This window comes from Ailuropoda melanoleuca, chromosome 9, assembly GCF_002007445.2.
Source record: "Ailuropoda melanoleuca isolate Jingjing chromosome 9, ASM200744v2, whole genome shotgun sequence".
NCBI lineage: Eukaryota > Metazoa > Chordata > Mammalia > Carnivora > Ursidae > Ailuropoda > Ailuropoda melanoleuca.
In genome coordinates, this window is record NC_048226.1 from 39,805,439 (window position 1) to 39,824,529 (window position 19,091).

The 19,091-nt window shown below is 40.8% G+C and overlaps 1 protein-coding gene across 4 annotated transcripts in view; it reads left to right on the top strand.

Moving 5' to 3' along the window:
- Positions 1-17,399, top strand: part of ADHFE1 (alcohol dehydrogenase iron containing 1) — a 33,144-nt gene extending 15,745 nt beyond the window's left edge. For 3 of the 4 annotated variants that reach the window (XM_034668140.1, XM_034668138.1, XM_034668139.1), the window contains 6 exons: positions 27-179; positions 2,352-2,450; positions 5,835-5,913; positions 6,093-6,189; positions 8,792-8,949; positions 13,121-13,301. In XM_034668140.1, the coding sequence (XP_034524031.1) occupies positions 27-179; positions 2,352-2,450; positions 5,835-5,913; positions 6,093-6,189; positions 8,792-8,949; positions 13,121-13,237 (703 nt within the window). In that variant the 3' untranslated portion in view covers positions 13,238-13,301. Of the gene's footprint in view, positions 1-26; positions 180-2,351; positions 2,451-5,834; positions 5,914-6,092; positions 6,190-8,791; positions 8,950-13,120; positions 13,302-15,522 lie in introns of those variants that run through there. The other variant, XM_002916371.4, reaches the window with a different exon arrangement.
- The last annotated feature ends 1,692 nt before the right edge of the window (positions 17,400-19,091 follow it).

The window sequence follows — 19,091 nt, forward strand, 5'->3', positions numbered from 1 at the left end:
TGTGTGTTTTAAATATGTCTTATTAGCCATGCCCTGGAGTCCTACACTGCCCTCCCCTACCACATGCGGAGCCCCTGCCCTTCAAATCCTATCACCCGGCCAGCATACCAGGGCAGCAACCCAATCAGCGACATTTGGGCAGTTCATGCACTACGGATCGTCGCTAAGTATCTGAAGAGGTATGTGGCCCAGAGAAGATAGTAACAGAACGGAAGGGGTGCCTGGCTGGCTCAGTCAAGCATGCAAATCTTGATCTCGGGGTTGTAGGTTTAAGCCCGACACTGGGTGTTGAAATTACTTAAAAATAAAATCTTTTAAAAAACAAACAAACAGGGGCGCCTGGGTGGCACAGCGGTTAAGCGTCTGCCTTCGGCTCAGGGCGTGATCCCGGCGTTATGGGATCGAGCCCCACGTCAGGCTCCTCTGCTGTGAGCCTGCTTCTTCCTCTCCCACTCCCCCTGCTTGTGGTTCCCTCTCTCGCTGGCTGTCTCTATCTCTGTCAAAATAAATAAATAAAATCTTTAAAAAAAAAAAAAAACAAACAAACAAAACAGGAAAATCACATTCCACCCTCACATAAAATGTAGCATGCCAGATCCTGAAATATCCTGAGCGTGCCTGTTCATCAAAAGATCAGTCAGTGGATGTAGAGGGGCACCAGAGACCAGCAAGCTCTGGAAGGATGAAAAGGATGGGGAGGTACGCACATGAGGACAGGTGAAACCTGAACCCTTCGGTCTGAAAAGGCAAAGGCAAGGGAACAAAATATGACCCCCTCATTTCTGAAGGATGCATCTAGAAGGATTATTCATCAAAGCCTCAAAACCAGAGCTCAGGTGAGGGAAGGTGCCCTTTGAGATTTGGCTATACCAAGAGCTGAAATGAGACCCAGAGAGGCAGATGTTAGCTGTGCCCATGCAGGCCCTGTCGAAAGGCACACGGAGTCAGCCCCATAAACAAACTCACATGAACTAAATTTAAGAAATGAATGTGTAGAGTTGTCTGTCCCGGGAGATATAAAAAGCTTTCTAAAAGCTTTCAAAAGATTTATGAATGATGTAGCCATGATTGGCTCCTTAGAGAGCAAACATATACTTAGAGATGAAAGCTGATCCCTGAGACAGTAAGACCTATGCAAAGCCAGACTCACTTTTGCACTTACACATAACGGAAGGAAAGAGCACAGCAGGTTGGACCTAGATGTGAACACGGGTGTTTCCCCTGGCCCCGAGCTGGAAGCTGCACTAGAGAGGGAGCTCAGACTGCATTTTGTAGTAAAGCAAAGGGAAGGGACACAGAACTCTTTCAGGAGACCATCAGAGAGCAGGGTAGCATTTGACTGGGTAGACGTAGAAACAGATAATGGTCAGCCAGTGTGTGAGAGAGGGACAGAAGGCTTGGCAGAGCACAATGGAAGGTAAGGGGGTGTAAAGGACAGAGGAAAGGCTAAAGCCCCATCATCTGCTAACGCATCTAGGTATTCAGGGAATATGATCCTAACACTGGGTTTGGAAAGGAGCCACAGTTGCCCAACCATTCCAAATGAAAGGAGATAAAAGGCTGTAGCACTCTTACTTCCTAACAGGAACCCTTACTCCAGGCAAAATCGTGAAAAGCAAGCAAGGGGTGGTCTGTCATTCTTGACAGTCTTAGGCTTCTTCCCCAGGACAGGGTTTCTAAGCAAGTGTGTGCAGGATGGTTGAGCTGCATCTGCAAGGGGCCTTTGAGAATTTGCTTTTCCAAAGTGGCATCGGGACATCTAAAGCGAGCAAAGGCTCATCCTACAATAACATCCCACTTCCATAAGGATAAATATTAAAATAACATGTATAGTTTCCACAGATACTAAAAGAGGCCTCCAGAGGGTTCTATTTGGGGCAGTGTCACAGAAAGAAAGATGGCTGGGCAGGCTGCGTTTAGCCTGCAGGTAGCCCCAGGCGACAGGGACTCATTTCAGAGAAGCAGTCTGGGCCCTGTGCATTCTAAGTGTATGTTTACTGGCAGGCCATTCACAGCTGCAGTCAAGGTCACTGACAAATGAAGAAGAAGAATGAGTCTCAGGGCACTTTTCTAGAGCCGCTCACAGTCCAAGGGTCAGTGCTTTGCTTCCCCTGGCACTTTTATCACATGAGCAGCCTGACAGCAATATTTATTATGCTTTTGCCCAAAACCATTGATGAGAAAATATGTTTCCCTTCGGTTTTCATTGAGAAGACAAGATGTCATTTGAATAAGTTGCCTAATTTTTCTTCCTAGAGGAAAAATTTCTTTTTTCCCAGATCTTTCCCTAAGGCGGCTCTTTATTCACTAGGAAATGCCAATGTTGATGTAGGTATTTATATCATCCACAGGGCTGTCAGAAATCCTGATGATCTGGAAGCAAGGTCTAATATGCACTTGGCAAGTGCTTTTGCTGGCATTGGCTTTGGAAATGCTGGTGTTCATCTGTGGTGAGCAAACTTGAGAGTTTATTTCTTCACCTAAGCTATTGCTTTTATTTTAAAAAATGTTTATAATTTAGGACAAGTGGTAAGGTCTAAATACACCATAGAAAGAAGAAATTTAACTTAGGGTCCTGGAATGTTTTAATTCAAATGTAATTTATTGGGTCATGGAGTTTTAAGTTTTATTATTTTTTTAAAAGATACTCTACCCCTAATGTGGGGCTCAAACTCATGACCCTGAGATCAAGAGTCACATGCTCCACCGACTAAGCCAGCCAGGTGCCCAATAGATTTTTTTTTAATAACAGCCTTATTGAGATACAATTCACACACTATAAAATTTACCCATTCAAAATGTATAATTCAGTGGGCTTTAGCATATTCATGGAGTTGTGCAGCCATTACCACAATGAATTTTAGAACATTTTATTACCCTGAGAAGAAATCCCCTACCCCTTGGCTGCCACCTTTCAATCCTCCTACACCCCCCAGTCTTAAGCAACTACTAATCTACTTTCTGTCTTTATAGATTTGCCTACTCTGGATATTTTACATAAATGGAATTATATGATATTTGGTCATTTGTGCCTTTAACATAGCGTAATGTTTTCATGGTTCATCCATACATGCGTCAGTATGTCATTCCTTTTTACTGCCAAGTAACATTCCACTGTATGGATATGCCACATTTTATTTCTCCATTCATCAGAAGATGGACATTAGCTGTTTCCACTTCTTGGCTATTATGAATAATGCTGCTGTGAACATTTGTGTACAAGTTTTTTGTGTGGATATATGTTTTCATTTCTACTGAGCACATACCTAGGAGTGGAATTGTTAGGTCATGTGGTAACTCTGTGTTTAAATTTTCAGGAACTACTACTATTACCCACAGCAGCTATACCATTTTACATTTCAATAAGCAGTGCATAAGGGTTCTGATTTCTCCACATCCTCACCATGTGTTGTGGATTTTTAAAACCTCAAATGCAAGGATTTTTTTCTCCTAATCTCTCACAAAAAGAAAGGGATCAGAATCTTTGTCAGTAGCCCAGAACTGATTTGTTTGATCAGAACTTTATTGGTATGATGCCTTAATACCTGTGATCACTGAGAATTAAGAACAGGCCTTTGCTATGGAGGGTGCAGTGAAGTCACCCCCAAACTTGGCTGCTGAGAGCACAGATTGATACCACCTTTCTAAAAAGCAGGTGGGTGGGGCGCCTGCGTGGCGCAGTCGGTTAAGCATCCAACTCTTGGTTTCGGCCCTGGTCATGGGATCAAGCCCTGGGTCAGGCTCTGCACTCGGTGCAGAGTCTGCTTAGGATTCTCTCCCCTTCTCCCTCTGCCCCTCCTGCTTGTTCCCTCTCAGGTAAATAAGTAAATCTTTAAAAAAATAAATAAATAATAAGCAATATTAATAAATAAAAGCAAGTGAGCAAAATCTCCCAAGAGCTTGAAAAATGTTTATATCCTTGGGCCCACTAATTTTAGTTCTATGAATGTAGCCTAAAGAAATCATCATCATATGATCAAAGAATTTCCTTATAAGGATAGTCATCTAAGTGGTATGTATAATTGAAAATTTTGGAAACAACTTAATTTCTAACAGTTTGGGAATGGTTAACTGAAGTGCAGTACTCAATAAAATAAGGCTGTTAAAAATAATGTTTTAGAAGAATAGAAAATGATATGGGAAAATGTTTATAAAGAATATCAAGTAACAAAAGCAATATTTGAAACTGTATGTGCATATGATCGTAAATTAATGATATGCATAAAAAGACCAGAAGAAACATCCTAATGTTTATCTTGAAGAAACAGGATTATGGGCCACTCTAATTTTTACAAAGAACATATACAACTCTTAAAAGAAATCAAACTAAGATGCTGGATATTGTTAGAAAGTTACTTTTGAAAGCTACATGAACCCTTTCACATCACGAAAGAACACTAAACAATAATTTTCCAAATACTGTGAAGCCCAAGAAAGACCTTTCTTTCTTGGTTTTTTTACATTCCTAAAGTAACCAGCAATTCAGAGAACCAATAGCTTCTGATCCATCTCACAAAAGTGATAGGCAAGGGATACCTTTTTTGGATAAGTCATCATACAGTTCACCAAAATACTTTGTCTTCCTATGAAATGTAAATCTTTTGCTGAGTAAGCCCAAAGTCATACAATAACCCACATAAAAAGACTTACAGACCATTTTACTATTGTAAAGCATTTCATTTACAATATATTAATTATAAATATATAAGCTTCTCACGGTATATATCTCTGGGTCATCTAGTAAACTATAATATTGTCCTGTTTGTTTGCCAAGAATTCAAGAGGATAAAAAAGTGTTTTTCATGAAAACAAATCAAACCCCACAAATAAAAACCATGATGCCTTTTCTTTTTTTATATATACATATTTTTTTAAGATTTTATTTTTATTTATTTGACAGAGAGAGAGAGACAGCCAGCAAGAGAGGGAACATAAGCAGGGGGAGTGGGAGAGGAAGAAGCAGGCTCCCAGCAGAGCAGGGAGCCCAATGTGGGGCTTGATCCCAGGACCCTGGGATCACGCCCTGAGCCAAAGGCAGATGCTTAATGACTGAGCCACCCAGGCACCCCCATGATGCCTTTTCTTGACAGCCTTTCAAACTTCAATAATCATTTATGAGTCACCTCTATTAGTATGTAACATTTGAAAGGATTTATCAATTATCCATGGGACAGATTACTGGAGGGTCAAGCTTACGTGTCTAATGCAGCACATCTTGGCTCCTAAAACTCCCACCCACGTCATCAGCTGCGCAGGAGCACACTGCCAAGGCAGCGCAGAGCAAAACAGAAAACGCATTTAAAGAAATTTCAAAGTAAATTCTTGATTTCTTCAAGAGCATCAGGTTAATCAATGTGTTTGGGGGGGCGCCTGGGTGGCTTAGTCTTTAAGCATCTGCCTTCCGCTCAGGGCGTGATCCCGGTGTTCTGGGATCGAGCCCCACATCAGGCTCCTCCGCTGGGAGCCTGCCTCTTCCTCTCCCACTCCCCGTGCTTGTGTTCCCTCTCTCACTGGCTGTCTCTCTGTCAAATAAATAAATAAAATCTTTAAAAAAAAAATCAATGTGTTTGAGAAGCAATTTCTGCATCAACACTTTTTAATGACATACAATTCTATGAGCATTTGAATTTGAACATTTCAGAGGTTTTGTTAACAAATGCACAAAATGTCCAATGCAATAATATATTGTTGTATCAAAGAAAACAGAATGTATCACTTTGTGAGATAACGATATTGTCAAGAGACCGTGAAGGGCTCTCTCATAAAAGTATCTTTGTTTTAACTTGAATTTCTGATAGCTATATGTCAACCTAAGGACTTTCTTTCTTTTCTAGCCATGGAATGTCTTACCCAATTTCAGGCTTAGTGAAGACTTATAAAGCAAAGGATTATAATGTGGATCACCCACTAGTGGTAAAATCATAATAAATTCTTTAATTAAATTTCATGGTCTTTGCAGTTGCCATAAATGTATTTGCTAAATGCATTTGTCAATTCTTCATTGCTGGAGTATAAAGTAATTTAATATCTAGAATATGCAGGTTGAAGACCCAACTTTGCCCCACTGGTCACCACATTTTGTTTTTCTTCAGCCTCATGGCCTTTCTGTGGTACTCACCTCCCCAGCGGTATTCACTTTCACAGCACAGATGTCTCCTGAACGGCACCTGGAAACGGCAGAAATACTGGGTATGAGCAATTACTCATAAATCTGTGACCCGCATATGTGGAGCATTTTGTAGGGTTGCTTCTGAGGATAAACCACGAAGGATAATAACACCCGTAAAGTTGCTTTGAAATAGTTTAATAATAAAATGTGAGTGACCTGCCTAAAGTCCTATATAGCACTAAAATTCTGTAATTTTGCTTCTAATAGTCTATTAACAATGAAATGGAACCAAATATTGCTTATGTTAAAGTTGTAGTAATGGTATTTCTCTTGTTTTCATCCCCAAGGAACATGAAACTCTTTACATAGTATTAATGTTGCGAATGGCTTTTGCTAAGTTTTGTAGGTAATAAAATGAATCTAATTCAGGAAGTAACAATACATTCCCAATTATAGAAAATCTAAACAACCAGAAACTTTATAAAAAATCCCAAAGAAGAATTTGTTTTGCTGCTCTGTAGAATAAATAAATAACATCTATACCAAGACACCCACAGTGCTTTTTGAATCTCACAAGCAAAAAAAAATTATATTCAGGCTAGCTTTAGTGTTAAGTAAAAATTTTTAGTATTTTTCTGAGAACTCTTTCAAGTAGACTTTAAGAATTTGATTAACTTTCCAAACATTTTATTCCCCTACTTGCGCTTAGGGTAGGAAGGGAAAAGCTAAAAAGAAAACTTCATTATGCTCTTCTAGCTCCAGCCGTTGGAGAGGTTATTTCCGAGAAGGTAGGCATGACCACACACCCCTTCCACATGTCCTGCTTCACCTCCACGTCTCTCTCACGCTGACGTGTGTGCTTTCACAGAGTTCCAGGTGCTGTGCTGGGAATGCTAATGAGAGAAGTCCAGGGTAGAGAAGCAGTGCAGGGGGCTGACTGCCCAGTCTGGGCTGCTGGAAATACAGTGCCCACCTTACCAAGGATCTTGTGTCCCTTTTCCCTTTCGTTTCGGGGATGTTTTTTAGCCATTTTGGGGACTCAGACAGATGCCTGGTAAATATGCAGTAGTTAAGTAGGAAGGAGCCCAAATAGCAGGCTAGATGTATGGTAAATGGGAAAGTCTCAGAGAACTCAAAGCTAAAATTCCAGGCAACCAACATCACTGAGAAAGCAATTCCTCCAGTAGATAAAACTTGGGGTAGAAGAATCCACCAACTCTTCCTCCTTGCCTAGGAAGTTTTGTTTAATGTGATTCCATGCTTCGCCATTAAATATTTTAATTCCCTATGTAATCTTAGATTTTCTTAGCTTTATACCAATTTATTCTTTTTCCTACCCTTTTTTTCTAAAATACTTCACAGGAAAACCCAGAGGCTTTGATGGTGTGTTTTATGGCAGCAATCCCAGGAACATAAAAACCTCATAAACCTTGTATCGTGTCACCTTTCCACCTAATCCATATTTCAGTTGCCACCATGTAATACAGACTGGTCTTGTCAGGCAAGGTTTACCTTGCATCCAGCCGCCCGCCCAACTAGCCCCGTATCTGGTTCCACTTATACCTTTTCCTGGATTACTAAAACAGTTCTTGCTGTCATGGAAAAAAAAGGTTAAAATTAATTGAATAGTTTGCCTCAGTAGGGACATAACTACACATTCTAGTCTCCTTTTGAACAATACAGAGAAAGTGGGCTTTGACTCAACATGAGCCATTTTGGATAATAACTTACGCCACGTCTGTTTGTCACATGCTTCACTTCCTGGCAGTGGTGTGTTCGACCAGAACGGATGAGGAGCTGGAGTGCTAAGGGTCTGGGAACTCCCACTGCTACCCTGCCTGAAGGCAGAACCCCTAGCTCTTCCACACTCATGTCTCTACAATCTCATGTATTGATTACTAATCGTGTCCAAATTTCCACCCCTTGGCAACCTTCTTCCCCCTTCACCAACATCATTATTACCTACAGAGTAAATACTATTTTCTGAGGGTCTTTACGTTCTTGGTTCTGTCTGACTGGTTCTATGATATTTATTTAGAGGCACTCGCCCTGCCCTTTGGCAACGGAGCCCAAAATAAGAAGTTTTATAGCAATAGAGAGAAAGTATTTCCTTCCCTGGCCACACATAATCCATTTTTGTCATTTTCCTCCTTTGGGGCAGTCAGTGTTGGAGCTTTTGTACCTCTAAATGTCCTTGCCTCACAAGGTGTTTGCAAGGGGTTGGTCTTCTTTCCTAAGATGTTGCTGTAAGAAAAGACACTGAACACATATACCTCTAGATGTCAGCAAATTCCAAGCCTTGCAAGTTACATAAGCTGTGTTTTCTCCTACAAATGCTCCTTCCTCCTCATCCAAACACCAGCCTTCTTTTTTGGTCTCCTCCCTGTGCTTCTTTTCTGGCTCAGTTCCTCTTCTTCCCACCATACTAGGGGCCAGCAGCCCATTGGAAATGTGAAAGCCAGGTTAGCCTCAGCCAACGCCTCTGCAAAGGATCTCGGGGTTCTGCAAGCTGACCTGGCCCATCTGTGTCCTGCGGGGTTGATCGCTGGGCTGGCCTCCATGTGGAGGCACAGCGGCGCCCTTGTCCTTGGTGGGAGGGAGGCCACAGTAGGTTATACAGTCAGCTATCTTGTGACTGAATGACACCCTCTCTCTCTACAGTCAGCACTTTGTGTCTTCTAGGAGCTCACACCCGCACTGCCAGGATCGCAGATGCTGGGCCTATTTTGGCAGACACACTCCGGAAATTCTTATTCGATCTGGATGTTGATGATGGCCTAGCTGCCATTGGTTACTCCAAGGCTGATATCCCTGCATTAGTGAAAGGAACGCTGCCCCAGGTAAGAGATGCAGTCATCCTCACTCCCTTCTGAGAACCATGAAGCTGCTGGGAAAACGTGGTCCATCTGGGGTGTCTTAGGGGGAGAGGAAAACCCAGGGGTCCTCCAGCAGCTTTCAGGTCTCCTCCACACCAGACAACAACTCTTCTCTTCCCCTGTGGGAAGAGGCCAGGCTCCCTCACCTTTTCTTCCATAAAACTGTGGCTTTTTTGGAGCTTTTATGATACAACTGAAAGGGTCTTTTATAAAAACTCAAGGCAAAAACTACCACATTTGTCTTGAGGTATGGCAAAATTTCCCTTTTTACCATTTCTGCTCTTTTAAGAGCTCTCCATAAAACTACCTGAAGCTGTTCCCAAAGGACCATTAATATTATTTTATATTACAAGGGTTATAAATTCCTACTATTTTGTGAAAAATAGGCATGGCTTTTAAATCTATACTATTATAAAATCACTTTTTAACGTATCTGGGAGAGTATTTTATACAGATACATATATATATATATATATATGTATCTGTGTCACTTTGGGTCTTATTTACTTAAATGTCACTAAAGAATTTAAACTGAGCTGCCAACCTTTATTGGGTAGAATCATAATAGATGTAGAGTTTCCCCTCCAAGTTTCTTATGAAGAGAATTTACCTTCCCATTGCACCTCTCTTACATTTTGGATCAGATACCCTTGTGCTATAGCATCAGATCCTAATAGGCTAAGACCCCCGTTCACTGCAACTCACCGTAAAATAGAGCCAGAGCCACGAGCTCTCGGGTTTTGGACCACATCACACTAGTCCTCCTGTCTAAAACAGGAAAGACGTGGATCTTAAACACTGTACGCACATGAGGGCAAGGCACTTCTACCCAAAGTTAAGGCAAGCATGGATCTATCACTGACTCTGAAACAGAGTTAACAACTAGAATACCCCCCGCCCCCTGCACAGATTCCCGCTAACCATAAGCAGCAGTGCTTTTCCCTCACCCTGCTCTGGTTAAACAAAGGCCTCACATTAGCTTCCTCCCCACTTGGCAACTGCTTAGAATGTTGAAGACCTCACCACTCACATGAGATAATACTTGTAGGGATTGGGTTAACAGACTCAGGTGTCCTCAGGAGGCAGGTAGGTAATAGCAATGAACCAAGTAATTTAAAGCAGCAGGGAGTGGTGGGGACTTTGGTGAACTGAAAAGCTCATAATCCTTCTCATTGGGTGAGTGTTTTTTCAGCTACAATATTATACCCAAGCAGAAATTCAGGTCCCAGCATTGAGCTTCCAATTTCCAACAAAAATCAACAATCTGGATGTTTGTATTGTATTCCATTTACCCACTGTACAAACCAAACATGGCCCATGGGCTGGCATTTTCCCTGAGTTAGACTCAGATCCAGTAGACTCAGTTGCATCTAAAAATATCAATGAATGAAAAAAAAGAAACATCTCAAAGTGTAGTTGAGCTCCTAGGCTAACTCACCAACCCTTAGTTCTAACGAACAAGTCTGAAGGACTAAATAGTCAAAAAATATGACCAACACAGTTATTTTATCCAAACCTACTAGACCGTAAATTCCATGAGCACAGGGACATGTTTTGCTCACCCATCCTCGACTGCACCCAGCACAAGCTAGTAAACATGTTAAATTAACACATACCCGCAGCCCTCTCTCTTCCAAAGTCTTCTGTGCAGGTGAGCATACTGGCTGAATGGCGGTAACTTTTTCAGAGGTTTCCTTACACTGAATAGGACTCACCTAATGACAAGAAGCCATGAAAGCGAAGTGGTCGCCAGGGTTTTGACATGGCCACTGGCTCTGATAGCATGGTTCCAGTGATAAGTGTCCGTTTTGCAAGAGGGGTTCTGAAAAGTTCTGCTTGCTCAGGAATGTGTGTTTGTCAATCTGCAGGGATGGTATCCATGATTTTCAGATAAAACTGGCCATTTAATTGCTAGTGGCAACGCATCTTCCAGCCATCAGCACACGTTGGCAAGTGTTTACTGTTTAAATTTTACTGTGCTCAGTCTTTTACTTTCAGAAACTGTTCCAGATAGCAACAGATCCAGACTAACATTTGAGACCATCCACTAAAATGGCACGTTAATTAGGTATCATATTAAATGCCTCAGTGCACATATCATATGGGGGAAATCACAGATAGCAAACCCTTAATTAGACAAAACTAATTTCTTAGTTTCACAAAAGATGCAAGATAAATTGGGTCTTTTGAATACAAGTCATGTCCATAAAGGAGGAGGTGAGGATCTCCGCAAGCTGTATTCAAAAGGCAGCCCCAACGTGAATGCTGCTTTTTAAATCGTGTGTCTGTAATTGGGAGAGGCATAGTTAATTTTAATAAACTAGCACTGGTTCCATCTTGGAGTCCAGGTAATTGAGTCAATGTGCTCTATATATGGAGAGGGCAGGGGAGATTGACAGGACTTTCGGAGGAATTGTAGCAATAAGGCTGTCTGTTCTGCAGATGAAGAACTACTGTGGGGTTTTTTGTTTGGTATTTTTGGCAGCAGTGAACATCTTACAGGACTGCTATGGCAACTTCAGAATTTTACACATGCAGCAGGCTAATCTTCACTTATTAGTATCTACAGGATTTAAGGTAGTGAGAGGGACAGACTGGTTGCTGCAAAGAATACTGCCAGAAAGGGTATGTACGTAGTCGACATTTGATAAAGCTTCTTTTATGTTCAGCAAGGAGGGATCAGTTTTCTCTGGAAGGAACAACCAGGCCAGTATTCTTGACCAAACACCACATCCCATACTGATGGCAGCAAACAGCAGCCCTGTGTACGGAGGCTTCCAACTGCCATAGCAAGGCTGCAAGGGGAGCAGGCAAGAATAAATTAATCTTCCAAGTGGGGGTTTCTGAAACCTCTGGAAAAAAACATTTACATTTCAAATCAAAACATTTCATTTCTGAGGAGAGCTGTCTACCAAAATGAGCACTTCCACTCCCTGGCAGACAGGCCAGCCGAAATGTTGTTATTTTATGAATGTGCTAAAAGTGGAAGTCAGGATTTATTTCAGTGCCCATGTTAATCAGTTGTCCTTCGGTCTTACACTTCTATAAATAATAGCACATTGCCGAACACATCTTAATTCGGAGAGTTTAGCTTTTATATAGCATAAATGATAGGAGTGGGGCCAGATCACAAACTTTACGTCCCTGTCCTCATTTAAACTGTCCCGGGGTATTAGACATGTGAAAGAGAAACTCAGATCAGCTTGGCCTCAAGTACTTCGGAGACTCCTGCAGTACTTCACCAAAGATGAACAGGATCGTTTTAAGGGCCTCTGAGCTCATCAGAGAAGATTCTCTCCTGTTATGAACAGAATGGTGTGGCAGGAATCGTCAGCCATAGCAAATGCTGAACTTCAGTTCTTGACCCTGCCACCAACATAGACATACGCCACCATGAACAAGTCCCTGCCTTGCTTTGGATTTTCAAATTTCTTTGGAGTCTTTGAAGATCTGCTGCAGTGTAAAATTTTACTTTGGTTTTACCCATACTTATCAGCATGTCCCCCCATCCTTCTCCATTCTGTCCATCCATCCTTCCTAATTATTTTTTTAATCAGGGTAAAATATACTTACCATAAAATTTACTATTTTAACAACCACTTACTTTTAAGTGTATAATTCCATGCCATTGAGTACATTTAGTGTTGTGCAACCATCACTACTATCCATTTCCAGAACTTTGAAATCATTTCAAATAGAAGCTCTGCTCTATTGCTTAATGGTGAAAGAGTAACTCCCCTTTCCCAGCCCGATAACCTCTATTCTGTCTCTATGAATTTGCCTATTGCAGGTACTTCATATAAGAGGAATCATATACTTGTCCTTTTGTGTCTGCACAATGTCTTCACTTAGCATAAATCTTTAATGTGTCCGAAGTTCATTCCTTATTATGGCTGAGTAATGTTCCAGTGCATGGATATACTACCTGTTGCTTATCCATTCATCTGCAGATGGACACTGGGTTTGTTTCCACCTTCTGGCTATTGTAAATAGTGCTACTATGAACACTCGTATACAAATATGTTTTAGTCCCTGCTTTCAGTTCAATTGGTTATATACCTAGGAATAAAATTGCAGGATCATAGGGTAATTATCTGTTTAACTTGTTGAGGAACTGCCAAACTGTTTTCCATAGAGGCTGCATCAGTTTACATCCCACCAACAATGCACGAGGGTTCCAGTTTCTCCACATCTTCACCAAGATTTCTTATTTTCCATTTTTTGGATAGCTATCCTGATGGATGAGAAGTGAGAACTCACTGTGGTTTTGAATTGCATTTTGCTGATGACTAAAGATGTTGAGCATCTTTTCATGTGTTTAGTGGCTATTTATATATCTTCATTAAAGAAATATCTATTCAAATCTTTTGCCTATTTTTGAGTTGGTTTGTCTGGGGTTTTCTGCTGTTGAGTTGTAGTAATTATTTATATATTCTAGTTATTAACCCCTTATCAGATCTATAATTTGCAAATACTTTCCACATTCTATCTGAGTTGTCTTTTCAACTCTCTTGAGAGTGTCCTTTGATACATAAGTTTTACATTTTGATGTAGTCCTATTTTTTTATTGCCTGTGTTTTTGGTGTCATATCCAAGAAATTACTGCCACATCTAACATCGTGAAATTTTCCTGTTTTCTTCTAAGAGTTTTGGTTTTAGCTCTTAGATTTAAGTCTACATTTAGGCCTGTTTTGAGTTAATTTTTTAATACCTCCTTCCTATCTTCATTCTTCCTTTTACCTTACAAATACTTGCTGAGGTCCTACTATATACCATGCATTGAATAGGATACAAGGAAGAGGAAAATAAAGTCTCTTCACTCCCTCATGGAGCTTACATTCTACAGAGGACAGACAATGTGCATCTAATCAAATATATAAATAAGATACACATGAAATCAATTCAGATAATGATTAGTGGTATGAAGGGAAACATGGGTAATCAGACAGTGATTCACGTGGGACAGTGTGGCAGGAACTCTAGCAAGGGTGGTCACAGAGGTTTCTGACTAGAGGTGAAGGTAGCCATGTTAAGATCTGGGAGAAGACATCTGGGAGTAGCGCTCCGGGCAGAGGGGAAAGGCCCTGAGACAGGAGGAAGAGGAGCATTTTTGTAGGACTGAGAGGGGATGGTGGGACTAAGTGAGAAGAACTGATGGGAGATGAGTCAGAGCTGAGGTGAGCAGCGGAGCCAGAACAGAGTGGCATTAGAGGCCATGGTCTTGTCATTGCAATGGAAAGTCGTCAGAGAGCATTAAGCAAGTAATGATATGAACAAATTTACACTGGGGGGGAAAAAAGTTATCACTCTGGCTGCTGTGTGGAGAATGGCCTCCGGGGGAGAGAGTAGAGCAAAAGTGGAAACAGACTTTTGGAGGGGGGAGTCGGGATGACTTAGACTTGGGTTGGGGTGGAACAGGAGCTGATAAGTGGTCAGATTGGGGATTTACTTTGGAGGTAGATCTGACAAATTTGCTGGTGGATTAAACTAGCAGAGAAGGGAAAAAGAAATCAAGAGGACTCCTAGGCTTTTCCCTGAGTGACTTGGGTGTCACTGCTGAGATGAGAAAAATGGGAGGCAGGTAGAGTCAGAGTTCTGTCTTACATATGTGAATTTTGAGATGCCCCCCCCACCATTTTCATTAATTCAACAACTGTCGGGCACCTATGTACTGTGTGTCGAGCACTGGGCATGAAGAGTGGGTACAGCCTTGCCCACGTGGAGATGCCTCATCTACCAGGTATGCGCCCACACAATTACTTATCATAAGAAAACAAACCAAGAGACCCGTGAGAATGGAACCAAAACACTGGCATATATCTTAATTTCATTTAGGCCCAGAAATCTGGACACAAGATAGTCATTACAGTATCTTTTAATCTCCTGTCCCATTGGGACTAAGGAGACACTGATGGGGGTATAAATAGCAATAGGGTGCGCCTCTTTGCTGACTCCACTCAATAACACTGGAGAAATTGAGCAAGTCACTGAATTCATTTAGGAAGGCAGAAATAAAACCTTAGGTAATATTAAAAAGGAGTCACTTGTTGTCTATAGCCTGAAAGTTGATGTCCTAATGAAATCTTTTTGAATATACCTTAAGTCCAAGTTACGAAATACACGGTCTTTGAAGTGAAGGACAACCCGGTTCTATTTTCCTTGGCAGTTTCTGCTATGCCTGGGACCGTGCTCTCTGCGCAGAGAGCCTACCTGGCCAAGGCTGCATTCAATGTAGTTTGGCCATTACAGGAGGTGTTTTACCCAAGGCTCATTGGTTCTGTACTTGGGGCAGAAGGCTGTTGCCGGAACATAAGGCAAAGGCAATGGCTTTTGAAAGCTTTGTGGGAAAGAGGCGTCACCTGATGAACTTCTGAGTTAGGGATCAGCTAGTATGAAGCAAACAAGAAATAGGATTTTTAAAGACAGGATTACTATCAAGTCATTGTTTCTTATGGCCAAGTTAACTCACATAACCTAGTAGCTTTTAGAAACTATCTTTTCAAAGCCCTGGGTAAATTCTTCTGTTTCCTGTTTCAGGAAAGGGTCACCAAGCTTGCACCACGCCCTCAGTCAGAAGAGGATCTGTCTGCTCTGTTTGAAGCTTCAATGAAACTGTATTAATGTTCATTCTCATTGAAAGAATTACCACTGGCCATCACAGTCCCGACAACAGAAGCCGAACTAGCCAGAACTTCGTCTTTTCATCTCCATGTGTAACACAACTGATACCAGTCTGAATGTGATATAAACTTATCCTGCAGAAGATTCCCTGATGCTCAAAGTCAGGCTACTTCCATAAACCGGTGGAAAAATGCCCACTACATTGGAACTTGGGCTAGATTTTAGGCATCCGTGTTCCTGTCCCAAGCCCCACAGATTGCCACTGCTCTATTTATCAAATGGGCAAAAACTCAGTATCTATCAAAAACTTAAATGCACATACTCAATCCCCAGTAATCCCTAGTCTACAAATTTATCCTATAGAAATATTAGCACAAGTGTGTTAAGAAATATGGCAAGGATGTTTCTGGCAGCACTTATCCTGATAAAATATCTGAAAGAAACTAAATATTTGTTAATAGTATAAAGATAAATAAATCATAGTATATTAAATAATGGAATGCTATCATGCTATCAATAAGAACGAGATAAATCTATTGGAAATATGCCCGCGATGTACTGCTAAATGGAAAAAAGAACGAATATTTATTTGCATGGTCTGATTTTTACTTTTTAAATTATATCTGAATATAGGTCTGTAGAGAGAGAATAGAAGGATACACATCAAAATATTAAAAGTTATCACTGGAGAAATGGAATCTGGAGTATAGAGAATTAAGAGAAAGTATTCACTTTATATTTTATACTTCCTGTTTTTATTTCATAAACATCTGTGTTGTTTTGGATTTGTCACAACAAGAACATATTTTCTGATTTTAAAAGGGCCAAAAAAATAAAGGGGCCAGAGAACAGAGACAAATACCACTGTATTGTTTTAGGTCAGATTCATCTTAATTTATAAAAATACTAGTAACTAATATTTAAAGATTAAGACAGACCCAAAGAAGTAAAATATTAGAGACTGATCCTCAGGTACATAAATTGTTCTTTTGAGAAAAACACTAACATCCTAAATGGTAACTCCCTCTTTGGAAAGATGTGTTCAGTGCTCAGAATAAATTAATTCAAAAGCCAGCAGGGTTGTATTTTATAGACTCAGACTTGCAGGTAGAATCTAAGCAGCATGATCGTTTGCCTCTCTGTTATCCCCAGCCTGCAGAAACTTCTACAGCTCATTTCTCTCATAAAGGTTACCACACTGATGGTTTTTGCCTGCTCAAGCTTTGGCAGTCTGGATCTCAGTGTACTTATAGATTTATTCATTTTTTAAAATTGAATTAAACTTTTAATCAAATATGTAATGTATATATAATTACATCAGGATTTTAAAAAACGAAAGAGAAATGCATTACTTGCCTTCAACCTGGCCAGACCCACTTTATCTGTATAGAGGTCTTTAGTTCCTTGAGATCTTTTAAATAACACTGAGATAATGTTTATAGAGCTTTCTCTAACTATAAACATAAAATATGGTCAGTACAAAAAACTGGTAATACAAAGATAAACGCAAAAGGAAATATTTGTTCATACTGCACCATCCAGAAGAGAGCCACTGTTAAAATTTTGGTTTATGTTTTTTATTATATGCGTGAATATATTTTTGACTTAGAAATGATATCGTTAGGGTACAGTTTTAATTCCTACAGAACATTCAAATTATTTATACTAAGTGCCCAAAAGGCAAGCATAGGACAACACTAACAGAATTTTAGTTGTACCTTGCAGACCATATCTAGCTAAAATTTCCTCCAGCATTTCAAGAGTCTCATGGATTCTGAAGGCAGAAGCTGTGAGATGGAGAGTACAGCGAAACTCTGTGCCAATCTGAGATCCTTCAAGAAACTTTACTACAAGTTGTTAATGTCTCAAAATACATTTGGCACAGCAAAAACATATATATGTCTCCCCTCAACCCACCCTCCCAAAAAAGTCCAGGTAAATTCTAGAACTCTTATATTCTACGAGGTGATATACCATCATTAGATTAAGTGTCAAGGGCCATGGGCTCCACTCCAATCCCTTGGTCTGTCTTGGGTTTTACTTTATTCGACCAAGGCCTCTTCCAGCTTGAAAATGCTGTGCCTAGATTTTATGTATTCCATAGTCCTTAATGTGTGATTTTGAGTTTGGGAGATTTAATGTAAAATAATTTGAGACATAAAAATTCATTCTCGATCTCTCTTAAATGCTCTCTGCCTTTACTACCAGTAGCCAGATGTCTAAATGTGACTCACCAGGAGGAGTGTTTGGTATTCATACCGACGATGACTCTGTACAGGAAGGATTTAAAGGTCAAGCATGAAGAAACAGATTTAGGAAGGCTTCATGTTTTTTATCTTAATGCCCATCATGTTGGTCCTTACAACTTGAGAATATGGAAAAGATGTGTTTCTTGACTTACCAGCTATTAAAAGAGCGTGAGATAAGAAATTCAGCCCCTTTCTGTAAACCAGACATTTCTGAGACAACAAGCGCATTTTTCTAAGTCAAATCCTATTTTTTATTACCTTTAAAAGCCCAAAAAGTTCTCAGGGGTTACAGCTCATTTATATGAATTACTTTTCTTGCAAAGGCAAGAAAAATTAAAAGAATAGTATTCAAAAGTTTGTAGAATATCACTTTCACAAAACTATCATATTTGGTGGAATTGTCACTTTAAATACATGCGCATCCTAACTTGTTTAATGATACAGAACACTACTTTGTTTCAAGTACATCATGTTTATGATTTTTGTCAAGTGCCACAATAAACAGCCTACTCGTTTTGCACTCCTTTCCCTTCTCCATGCACCAGGAGGGCTGTGCTGGGCTTGGCATTTTTGCACAGCTGTGGACACAGCTGGGGGGCGTTCTCCAGTGGTCAGTGAAGTAAGCCTGCTCTTGTAAAATACAAGTACAGTATCAAAATAGAGACCAAAACTTGCTTTCCTGGCCTTTTAACCCTGAGAAAGATTAATGGTTGTTTGGATTAGAAACTGTACCCTAATGAGGGACGGTTGCCTCCGGGGAGTGGGTCTGAGAAAGGGGACTGTTCACCTCCGGGTCAACATTGCACATGCTGCCTTGTCTCTGATGACCAGCAACCTCAAGCCGAGACAGCTGCCCAGGCCCTCCATCAAACGCCTGACCCTCCGGGAGCTGTGGAGGAGGTGGGCCCACAACCCCGCCATCGCCATCACCATCACAATGGTCTGCCCAAGGTAGTCTCCAGGGATAAGCTGCACTTTGAATGGGCAGAAATTGCTTCTTGAAGCCCTAGGTTGAATTACTGGCAGCTGGGGGTGGGAGGGTCTAGTTTCTGTTACTATTATTCTACTGTCTTTCCAACCACCCCAACAACTTTCGGAATAAATGCATACCACCGCCCGCCCCCCAACTGCAATAACTGTTTGCGATTTTGTCCCATGTGAAATCCCCCATGAAGCTCCATGCAGAACAGCCAACTTTAAAGTAACCCTACTTCACTCTTTCTGGCTTTAAGTATT